General features: G+C 37.8%; 1 protein-coding gene across 2 annotated transcripts; it reads left to right on the top strand.

Annotated features, from left to right (window-relative positions):
* The first annotated feature begins 8,955 nt into the window (after positions 1-8,955).
* On the top strand, positions 8,956-11,945 carry LOC105058483 (uncharacterized). 2 transcript variants are annotated; one of them, XM_010941435.4, is made up of 3 exons: positions 8,956-9,298; positions 10,869-11,178; positions 11,278-11,945. In XM_010941435.4, the coding sequence occupies exons 2-3, from the start codon at positions 11,098-11,100 to the stop codon at positions 11,818-11,820; spliced, it is 624 nt and encodes a 207-aa protein (XP_010939737.1). In that variant the 5' UTR covers positions 8,956-9,298; positions 10,869-11,097; the 3' UTR covers positions 11,821-11,945. The 2 variants fall into 2 exon arrangements, with proteins under 2 accessions (XP_010939737.1, XP_019708713.1); XM_019853154.3 differs by having other exon boundaries at positions 8,957-9,298; positions 10,957-11,178.
* Positions 11,946-12,086: the final 141 nt, after the last annotated feature.

Here is a 12,086-nt window from a genome sequence, read left to right as displayed (position 1 = left end):
GACAAGGTCTGGCGGCTGTACGGCGATTGGAGGGGTCGACCGACCCTAAGTCGGTGGCCAGCTGAGTGGCGTCGGGCCCCTCCGCTGGTCGGCGAGTCTTGCGTGAGTCGGCCATCAGACCTCTGGGTTCAGTCGGTCGGGAAAGGTGCGCCCGACATATCCTCAGTCGGTCGTGAGCCGATAATTAGCCGGTGATGGCGTCCGTCGGTCGGTTGCTCCGGCCGCCAGTCGGTCGGTCCGGCCGTCGGTCGGTCGGTCGGTCCGCTCGACCGTTGGTCGGTCGGTCGGTCCTTCCGGCAGTCGGTCGGCCGGTCCCTTCGACCGTAAGTCGGTCGGTCGGTGCCTTCGATCGTAAGTCGGTCGGTTTCTCCGGCCATCGGTCGGTCGGTCGGTGGGTATTCTCCAACAAAATTGAACACCATTTTGAGGCAGGCTTTGGCAGTGAGGTCGACAAAAAAAAAAAAAAAGAGGTTTAGAGGTTAAGAAGTGCAGCCAGAAAGAAAAAAAGAAAATTTGAGCTTGAGTTGCGTCAACATATAAGGAACTTGAGCAAAAGCAAGATTTTTACATATTCCTCTGTAATTTGTTTTCAAATTGTACACCTGTAAATTTTTGAATACGTGTATATATTTACTAGTGTTTGGCAGTATTTTCCGGTGCATTTCTATGCACCGACATTTTTTGAGAAAAGAAATATGTGAATCGAGTTAATTCGAAGATTCATCATTCAAGCGGAACCCTAAAGGTTCAATCATTCAAACTGTTTTTTTCATGAGCCCCATGACCAGTTCATATGTTAACCATTCATATATATATATATATATATATATATATATATATATGTGTGTGTGTGTGTGTGAGAAACCATAATTCGAAGGCTCGAATATGAATTTTTGGAGCTTGATCCAAATTGTTGGCAATGTATCATAGGATGGCAAGGAGCATGTCCTCATGATTCCCTCCAACGAAGCATGACAGATGAGAAGAACTCTAGCACAATTTCAAGTGACCACTCTTGAGAATCACCTTTTTAATCTTGTTTTGCATGTGACCTCACTTGTTCGTTGGGTGTTCGCAACAACAACATTCTCTAAAATCTCATTCAAACAAGACCACCATAGCTTCCAAAACCCTCTGCTGTTTCCCAAAAAACCCACTCTCAATAGAGTAGACTAATTAATGGCAGCACAATCACGCTGGATGTTGCCACTACACCTGATCGGTGATTTTATTTTTTTAGTTATTTTGAGAGAAAGGGAGGCTAGACCTGGTCAGTGATGAGAACTGATGGAAGGCAGAGGAGCTTTTAGCCCAGGAGCTGATAGTGGGCCTAGGACCGGCAGTCAGTAAAGAGGCCGTCGTCAGAGATGAAGAGGCCGATCCCCTTTTGAAGCTTCTTGCAGTACTGGCCGTGCGAGGTCTAAGGGATGATGGGGTTCATGTTGACAGCTTCGATGGGTCCACTTTCTTAAGGCATACAGCCCGTAGTGGGATGCATATCCCTTGTTCTGGGCAGGGTCTGCTGGGTTCCAATAGCTTAAGTCTTGTTGATTGCAACGGAAATAGAAGGGCCACCAAAATTTATTTATTTAAATAAAAAAAGTATAACGATCTCTTGATCATCGAGAAAAATAGAAAAAAAAAAATCAAATAAACTCAAATATTATAATAATTCAATTCAAAAAAAATTTTTATGTACCACACGTGGTGCGGAAACGTGTGCACCATGAGACGGTGATTGGCTCACATATGAAGCCGCACAGTAATACAGAAAAAATAAATAAATATCTTCGATTCTGCACATGAGCCAACCACCACACGCAGTGTATACGTTCGTGCACGTGCGGTGCACAATGAATTTCTCTCCGGTCCGATGAGCCATACCTCCGTTTAAAATTCAAAACCCAAATGAATCCAGCTAGATTTGCCCTCTGCAGCATTTACTTTGCAGCTGTACCAACTTCATATTAGCCTTCATGTCATCGCCAATTCTACTTGTCATCTCCACCACCGCTCTCTATTGCCCCCATCTTCGTCATTATTTCTCACATTCTTCCTTAAGCATAGCTAGGGGAAGGTATTTGCACTAAAGAGAAATGAAGACAGAGAGAGAGAGAGGGGAGGGGAGGGCTTGATCCCAAGGGCCAGCAGAGAGGGAGGAGAGGCTGATTAGGAGGGACACTCAAAAAAAAAGAGAGAAGAGAGGGAGGAACGGGAGAGGAGAGGAGGTCTGACGGTCAGCTGGTTCTTTTTGCAAAGGAATGAATTTTGAAATAGATTTGTAAGAGAGGGAAAGCACCTCACCTAAGCTCGATCCCTCCAATTTTGAGAGCTGAAGTCATGGATGAGGCTAGCAAACCTATTTATGTGAGAATCTTAAGGTGTGAGTAGTTGTAAGGTTAGATAAAAGGAGAGGGTTAGCTTAATTTCTATTTTTTGGGTACATGACATTATTATTTATATTTATGAAAAATAAGTTTGTTTGTGATGGTTTATTTATTTTAAATGCTTATTTAGGAATATAAGTTTAGGAGCAATTCTCACAATAAAGGAAAAGAAAAAGCTAAACTGATGTAAAATCAAAGGTATAGTCTTGACAAATTATAATCAGCTTCAGGTTAGTGGGTGAAAAGACACCTGCATACAAAAGTTAAACTAGTGGACTTTGATTGCAAGATCTTCTATTATTTATCACTCATAACAGTTTCTCTTGTTCGTATGATGACCATAGAACTATTCATTAAAATCATCATTTATTATTAATATATTTTTTTTATTTTGCCATGCCTTGGTTATTGATAATAATAAACTATTATATTATGCTTCATTTCACCTGTATTATTTATTCTTTTAAGAATGACGTTTCATGAATTGGTAGAAACGGCATAAATAATATAATTTTAAAATTAATTTTTTTTATCTTTTTTGTCTTGATAGTGGTATATGTTCACAGTGTCCTGTGATGATTATCCATGAGTATTGTATTAAGAAATTATAATTATGATATATTATTTTTTTTTCTTTTTGGGTGTTTGGCCTTCCAAGAATATAATCCTATCTCCATTCCTCTTGTTCACCCTCGTTATATGACCAAATTTAGCTCATCTGAAGATCTAGCTCGATACAAGATTCTATAAATCCCATATCTAATGCATTGTACACGAAACTCTTCGTCATTATGCGAACCAGAATCATATGCTAATTATGTAACAAAGAAGCTGATTAAGGAAGTCGCGACAAAAAACCATAATTATAAGACATTCACAATATAATTAACATAAAACGAAGATTTCCTCATTGCACAGTTTAATCCCATCCCCGTTGGCAGGCGCCAAGAGCTAGTGTCCAAAGGGGTTTTCTTACATGAACCAAAAGCAACCATGTCTGAGTGACGGCAAGGCCACATGATCTTTAGATCTTTCCAAAGCATCTAATCCCTTGTTCGTGTTCATTGTATCTTTAGCTTTTTATTTCTTAATTCCAGAGAAATGGACAAGAAGGACGGCCAAGGCCAGCCAGGCCATGTCCCACCCAAGAAGGAGTAATCCCAAAGCTATGTCAACCAAAAGGATTCCATCCCTTGAGACCAACTGATGAACAATAAGAAGCAATAACAAAAGTTCTCAATGATTTAGCTCCCAGCGTAAGCGTGGCTTACTGACTTCTAGGGAGAAGATACCATGTGTTGCCACGATTAGAAAAGGGAGGCATTGGGATTGGTGTTATTATTATTATTTCTTTAAAATCTCTGGGCGATTGGATACCCAAGGTTAAAGGAGGATTAAAGAATTTGAGGGGCGAAGAGTGTGAGAATGTGGGGTTCATTAAGCCTACATTGTGAGGTCATGACTCGTGAGTTTGATTCTTTTAAGAAGCCATGAGGGGTCGAGGAGTGGGTGGCGTGGGGGGTCCGTGTCGGCCGGAGTCGAGTTCCGAGACGACTGGGCGTGCCTGAGGAATAGCTTGACGTTGGATCCGATACTGGCCACCCATGGGACTTCTCAATTGTTTTGCTTGGCGTCCGGGTGGCCAGGGAGAGTGGATTCAATGGACTATGGACTAGAACACTAATAGATTGTACAGTTTTTTCTTTTTTTCATTTTTTTTTGCATATCGCATCTAGAATTTTGCTAATATTATGTATCAAAGCTTTTCTTATTCTTATTTGCAAATTGATCAAGATAAGATTATACTGATTTACAAAATGATCCTAAAGTTAGATTTAACTCTAATTCGTGAACACCTTCGAGACCGAACGCTCCTCTGATTTCAAAATGAGACTTAGTCCTTCTTCTCCATCGATGCCTACTCTTTTTAACTATAGATTGATCCCCTCGATCACACCCTCTTTCAAAGCAATGTAAGCCTTAATTTAGTTGATCTTGGGACTACTTTGACCAACGCAAAACTACTAGGTCAGGAGGTGCTAGACACGATAGTGTTTTCAATGGATCGGAAGGAGTTTGACTGGGTTTGATTGGCCATGGCCAAGACCAAATAGCCCAACAGTGGTGACTTGGACAAGATTGTATGCAAAAAGTGGTGATCAAGGGATGGCGACACCGATGAGGCCCAGATGGGTAATACTAACGTTCATTTTAAATCTCTACAATGAGAATTTAAAGGATGGGCTTGGGATGGAGTGACATTGGAGGTTGTTGTATCCTAGCAGGACGAGATTTGCAAATGGATCTCACTGGATGGTAACCGAAGGAACAGCATAGATCATTGCTTGTGTCAAAGAACACCGAGCCATATTAGGGCAAGATTTAGTGTATATCGGGTGGTAGAGAAGTGGAGGTGGAAGTGATGAAGGTGAGAGGGACACTGGTGAAGGTGTGCAACAAGGCGAAGGACATGTGCAACGCAAACTAGCTAAAGAGGGAGAACTATAGGCCGTACAATCTGGTAGTGTACATGAGCTATGTATTAAATTCATACTAGCAACTATTTTGGAAGTATCGTAGAACTTTCTATTGAGTGGACTGCTGGTTAATTTACAATACTCAGAGATAAGAAAAGCCATTTTTTACTCTTGGTTAACTGGGGACAATGATTACTGTGGCAAGTAGAAGCCTTATAGAAGGATTGTTTTGCAAATAAACGTACCTTATGTGGTTTGATTTGCAAATATAGATAAGAGGAGAAATTTTATATGCAATATTGGCAGAATTCTGAGTGTGGTATGCCAAAAAATTGTAAGTTTTGCATGCTAAAATAAATTTTAATAATCTTTTTTTTTATTTTTTACATATGCTCCGTGGGGTGCTTGTCATGTATCAACGAAGATTTAATATGAAAAAAAGGATGAGATTATGTGTGTACTGACCACGATCTAATATATGAACATTTAGGCATTTTTCTATATCCTTAGAACTAATAAGGTACCAAAATTGCCTTCTTTTTACTTATACAATATTGAATTCATACCTAAGCCCCCTCATTGCATGCTATCTAGTTATCATATTATTTAAAATTCTAACTCTGAAAAATATACCTAACAAACTAGTATAATATCAATGCAAGAGAGACAGATAAAGGGCATGTAATATACTAAATTTAAAGATATAATTACATAGCATATACGTGCATTTGAAAAGCTTGGCACTGAATTTAATGAGGTTTAGCATGTGGAATTATAGGCATGTTGTCTGACAATGATGCTTATGCTTTATAAACTATATATATAAATTAGTCACTAATCAAACTTATCAACTTACGATCTTGCATAATTTAAAAATAGTGCCATCCAGTCATCCCTTCTTAGATTGCATGTGTTCGAATTGTTGGGCCCCGCCACCACAACTATGTGCACCTAAACCAATTATTATGGAAACAAGGTTGCCATGAGATGGAATGCTTCATAATTTGGTCTTCCCGTATTTGCGGCTGGAATAAAGATAAAGAACAGCAATATGATGAGCACTTGACTTAAATCACCATTTTTAACTTCCTCCTGGAAGGTATATCACCATTTTATCAGTCAGCACCATATTTAACAAGAATATCAGAAAAATTAGCCATTATAAACCATGGTGACAAACATGTTGGAACTTCAGTAAAATTGGATATATTAAACCAATTTAGTAAAAATATATTCATGTGAATTAAAAAATAAAAATTCAAAAATTTGAAGAAAATTCCAATCAAGCAATCTAAAAAAAATAGTTTTTATATAGTTAGCTACATATGTTGCCATTGCCAATCAATCAACTATTAGTCTTTCCGTAGATACATGTTACCTCATAAGATAAAAAAGAGCAGCCATGCTCCAGCAATCGCATAGTAATGGATGAGAAATATGCTCAATAGTTGATTGATCGGAATGACAGCCATCTAACCATAATCAATGAATCACCTTCAAAAATAATGTGGGTTCGAAACATGTTGCTATTAGCTATAGTGAATGAGCTATTACAAAAAGAAAAGGTTGATAGTATAAACCCTATTCAAAGTTCCTTCTTTTGGACTTATCTTGAGAGGTGGGAGAAGATGCCATTGGGAGGGTTCTAACCCTGGCACTCTTCGGAGTGAGGAGGGATATGCCAAGTAGTTGAGCCAAGAATAGCTGGTTCCAACCAATAGATCATCTCAAAGTCTAATCATCAATACATTGTTTCTAAAGTAAAGGTACCAAAAGTAGCTTTAGTCTCCTTTGTTTCCTTTTATTCTACCTGGGTCATTAGCAAAAGTAGTCATGAGAAAAGTAGTCTCCAAGAGAGGTGGCTGTTCTCCTCTGCCTTGCTATGAGCTTTTAAATCCACTCTTCATTACATAATTTGATCAATTATACACCAAGTATTGACTTATTATGGCTCCTACAATATATTGGTGAGCCCACAGCTCTAGCTTTCGAGAGGCCCCGTGGGTCCCATCACCCTGTACTTCTGCGCCTTCCCTAACCGGCAACGCGTGCACCGATGTCGGGCCTTCCTCTGGCATTTGAGTCTGGGGGGAGTATCCATGGGACCTCCTAACATGTGATGATGTGAAACACTATTGATGCCCACGACCAACTTCCTCTTTTTTTCTTTTCTAAGGGCATATTACTTTATATCCATACATTGCTTTCATAGGATTGGATCTACTGGCCATTGCCTCGCTTAAAGAGAACTTTGTCAGTACACACCAAGGACAAAGTTAGGCCTTTCCTCCTCCCAAAGAAACGGATGGATTTGTATTATTGTGGCAATTATGCACACATACCAATGTGTCATTACTTGATCCTTTTTTTTTTTTTTTTGAAAGGTGTCATTGCTTGTTTTCAGTGATGGTTACTGCGTAGTTAATTGCTTGTGATAACATGTGGACCCATTGAATTTTGCTTCTGATGGATGATGATCAAAAATGGTATATTGACAACTAGGATGCCTTCATGCTCTCCTTGCACCAGTTCATTGATTTATTGAGAACATAGTACTTGGGATCTAATCATAGATGATGGATATAAGTTGTTAAGATCAATAAAATTGTGATGTTTGATTTTGTTTTAAACTAGTTTTTAAGCTCGCGCATTGCGCGCAGGTTTGTAGATCATATCCATATAATTGATTATATTTATAAAAATAATTTAATAATATATCCATTCATATCCTTAATATTCATAAAAATTTTAATAATATCAGTTAATAGATATAAATAAATTTTAATATTTTTATAAAAAAATTTATGAATAACATATCCATCCATATCCTTGATGTTCATAATTGAAAATCTTAATAACACCAGTTAATAGATATAAATAATTTTTAATTTCATTCATTAAGAATAGAATATATGCATTCGATGCTTTAAGATAGAAGAGTGCACATAGCATGCATAGAAAAAAATAAAAAAAATAAATTACTTACGTGAACAGCTTCATTTGCAGTCCAATCTTCTCTCATTTTCTGCTTTCTAATATATATATTAGATTTGAGAAATGTAACATGATGAATTTGGATAGCCTTTGCTGAAGACAGATAAAAAATTCAATAAGAACTAAAATGGAAGAATTAAGATTTGCTTGGTAGGATATTTCGCTGATGGGCAAGGATTCAAAGGACTTTTGATAACTGAGAATGAGATTTTTCCTTAAACAAGTAAAATAAATGAGAGACGGATTGCAAATGAATTTATTTTCGTGCACGGTCCATGAGTGTATTTACTATATAAAACTGAGCAAAAAGAAAAAGAGAAAAATCAAAAGTAGAAGATCAAAATCTTTTTCTTGAATTCTCTGATTTGCATCCATGTCTTCTTATAATTCTGCACAGTAATCATAGAACCAAATTATCATGGACAGCACTCTTGATTCCATATGTGTTCATAGTCTACCTCGCTGCAATTCTAAAATGGGTGAAGCTTCAGAACATAAGGAGACACAAATGCATCATTTTGCAAGGAACCTAACATGTGGAATTGTAAGAATTGTAACAATTAGGAAAATACCGACCAATTTCTCTTGTAGGAACAAGCCTCCATACCTTGTTCATGGTTCAGTCCCCACTCACACCCTCTATCAGATCTCACAATCAAGGACCCACAAATCATGGAAGCCTCAAATCCTGCTAATGGATGATACATTCGACCAGAAAGACAAATTTAATGGTTGTTAAAAAATCCATTTGTGATTCTGAGCTTAGATTTAAATGAAAGAATTTTAATGAACTGATAAAACTTTCAACCTCCTGCACAAACATAAAAGTGCACTCATTGGTTACACATAGGCCCTTCTCAAGCTGATAGTAATAAGAAAGGTGCCTTTTTGATACAGTTACCATTGTAAATTTAGAAGAAGATATTCTCATGTGGAAGTGTTACACCCCCTGCCACATTCTATGTACAAGAACAGAATCTTAATCCACATGAGACACTGAGACAATAATATATATGCTGTGACAACTGGTAATGATCATTAGAGTTCCAGGGACATGTGATAGATCATCTGGATTAGTGCTCCATAATTTTCCAATACCACATATAATAAGTAGGGCTACTTTAACTTTAGTCCTGTACTTTATTGGCACTGTCTGGGGCATCTTTTCCCTCATGCACTTGAACTGAAATGGGTAGGAGACTGGGATTTGTTTGGCATGCCCATAGAGCCCACTAAAATATTCTGTTGAGAGCCTGGAAGAGGAACCTTATATCCTTCCTGTCTCACTAGATTGGGAATAAGAAGATTGTTGTTTTCATCCAAAGGGAAACATTGGCTGAAGGGAGGATATGAGAATGAGGAAGACTTGACATCTCCATGGATGAAGCTCTTTGTTCTACCTCCTCATAGCTAATAGCATCTAATTATAGATATTTACAGGTGAGAATGCCTACTTACTTTATATCTTTATATCTTCCTCCTCTTTTCATCAGTCATGAGCTCTTTCGATTCCTCTATTATTAGGCTTGTGCTGTTGTCTTCCCATATGATGATTCACAGCCAGCCTTGTGCAGAGAATGTTAATCATATAAGAAGTGATTTGAAAACTTGTCTTTTATTTTTAGATGTTTTAAGCATGTACATAAATCTGTATTGTTTAAAGCTGTCCTCTTTGGACAATACTTTCTTCCTGTAAAGTTTTAAGCTTCAGGCAGAAGGAAGAGGCTTCTCTGTTATGATATCTTCCATATTTAAAACGTATTTGATTTTTCAAATTTCTTTTCAGTTTTATCACTGCTACTACTATTATTATTACTACTACTAATGTTATTATTAGTATTATTATCATCAAGGTAAATAATAATTCTTGTAATGTTTTATGAACATATGTTCTTAATGTACACAATTCGCCATCCATGATGGATCTCAGTTATGCGACCTAAGGAATGAAACCTTGCAATCTATTTGAATTAATGTGTTTTTCTGTACTGGCAAGATGGTGGATTCTTCACCTGACTTCTGTTTAAACAGACACTCTTAAAGAAATTGATGCAGTCTTGCCACTTTTCCACCGACATATAACCATATCCCTACTGATCACAGATAACAAGCCAAGAATATGTGACCAATTACTTTAGAATACCTAAAACAACTACTTCAAAAATTTAGCTAAGCTCATTAATCGGGAAAATGGATTTGCTGTCCCTTCGTTGGCAATGCAGGATTTGTTGGTAGATCTATTTTGCTATTTATGTTAACGGCAGTGTGCTCCTCAAGACCGCATGAAGTAGCTGATATATATCTGATAATGTAAATTTTAATCCCTAAGAGAAGTTTAAGATGGAAATCCCCAAAATCTTAAAGATATGGTACCCTGGATACCAAGTCTTTCGTTGTATCAAATTGCCTTCACTGAAAATGCTAAATTTGGTCTTAAGTTTTTCAACAGGTTTGCATCTCACTACATTCAGGCTTTATTGCCTTTCCATGTTTGCTTATAATTACTTTGGCATTGGCTTGCAGTGGAAGATGCTACTCCATTCTGCTTACTTTGATAATCATAGACATTTGATTTTTCTCCATTTCATACTTATTTGATCATTCCTCTATTTATTAGGATATCGGATATAGAATCTATAATTTAAATAATGCTGCACTACTACAATTTATTCCTCCCAAACGTATGACATCCAGCAGCCAACTTAATGAATGAATGAGATTCCCAGAACATGAAGAAATTCTCTGCACTACTCAGATGATGACATTGATAGAATTTAGTTTGTCTACTACAAAGTTGGAATTTGTCGCAACAAACTGGAGAAGTATAACCAAAAAGAAAAAGACACCTTATTAGGAATATTGTGAACTCATCTTATTGAAATACACCATTGCTGAAAGTGGATTACTAGGTGTCAGAATAACTTTGTAATTTTATCCCCATCTTTTTGCTTTGCTCATAATTTCAGATAGAATCTGACCTTTTTCTTTATGTTGTTATCTTGGCCATCAGTTCAATCTTCTCAATCATCGGAAGGCATCTGATTAAGTGCTAAAACCATACAGTCATTGTCGATGACTTAGAATCCGAATATGTGCAGGGTTCGATCAGCATTTCAAAATTGAAAGCTACCGTGCATAATTGCAACACATCGACATCTAATCAACATCCATATTCGGCAAAGTACTAATCAGACAGACCCAAACCAAATTGTGAAGTTCTGACAGTGTACAGAAGACTGATGGAGAAGTTTCTGAAGAACTATGATAGAGAACGAATGAAAATGGCCATCCTGAAGCATGAAGAAACCTTCAGACAGCAGGTAGGTTCTCCACATCTGAGCTCCCTCTTCCCTTCTCCTGTTTGGCCATCTTCCATCCTAGTCTGAGAGCTTAAATATTTGTTCTTATAAATGGATCAGGTCCATGAACTCCATCGCTTGTATACAGTTCAGAAGCTACTAATGAATGATATGAAAAATACTAAGCTGAAGAGACAAAATTATGGTGCAAGTTCTAAAGCTAATCTCCACAGATGGAATGGACAGAATGAGACAGGTTCATGTCAACCAAGTTATAACAACCAAAAACAGAGAAGATCTCATCGGCGTCTTAATCTAGAACTCCCCGCAGAAGAGTACATAGTAAATGCCGAAGAAGAGATGATGTTAGATATTGAACAAGAGAGTGATGTAGAACTAACGCTGGCCATAGGAAGCACCATGAAGAAGAGAGATGGAACTCCTCTTACTTCCGAGTCAGGAACGAGTTTTTCCTCATCTTCAACTGAGTCAAGTGGGATGAAATCAAGAGGCCTTGAATGGAGACTGCAACAGGCGCAAGACATAAACCTTAGCTTTCCAAACGAGAGGGACAGTCCCTTTAATGTTGGAGAAGGAATGAAACAGGGTGGGCTAAAGCAGCCACCTTGGCTGTTCCAGTGTTTGAGCCTCAAGATGGCATGACCTTCATAGATTGCAAATGTTAGTTATAGTTTGGTGGTTAATGGCATTTGGTAGCTTCATAGATTAAAACCTTCGCTCTATTATGTACATCTTCTGACTAATGCATGGCTGATGCTTGAGCTTGAGCTGATCATCTAGTTTGTGCTAAAATTAGTCTTAATTATATTGACTTTTCTTTTATGTAAAATATGGGAAACCCGTCAACTATTTTTGCAGTATGAGGGCTTCCTAGTTGGTCATCCATCCTAGAACAGCTCTTTTCTTCT

The sequence above is a fragment of the Elaeis guineensis genome, chromosome 2, assembly GCF_000442705.2.
Source record: "Elaeis guineensis isolate ETL-2024a chromosome 2, EG11, whole genome shotgun sequence".
Taxonomy (NCBI): domain Eukaryota; kingdom Viridiplantae; phylum Streptophyta; class Magnoliopsida; order Arecales; family Arecaceae; genus Elaeis; species Elaeis guineensis.
This window is presented reverse-complemented; position numbering and strand designations above follow the sequence as displayed.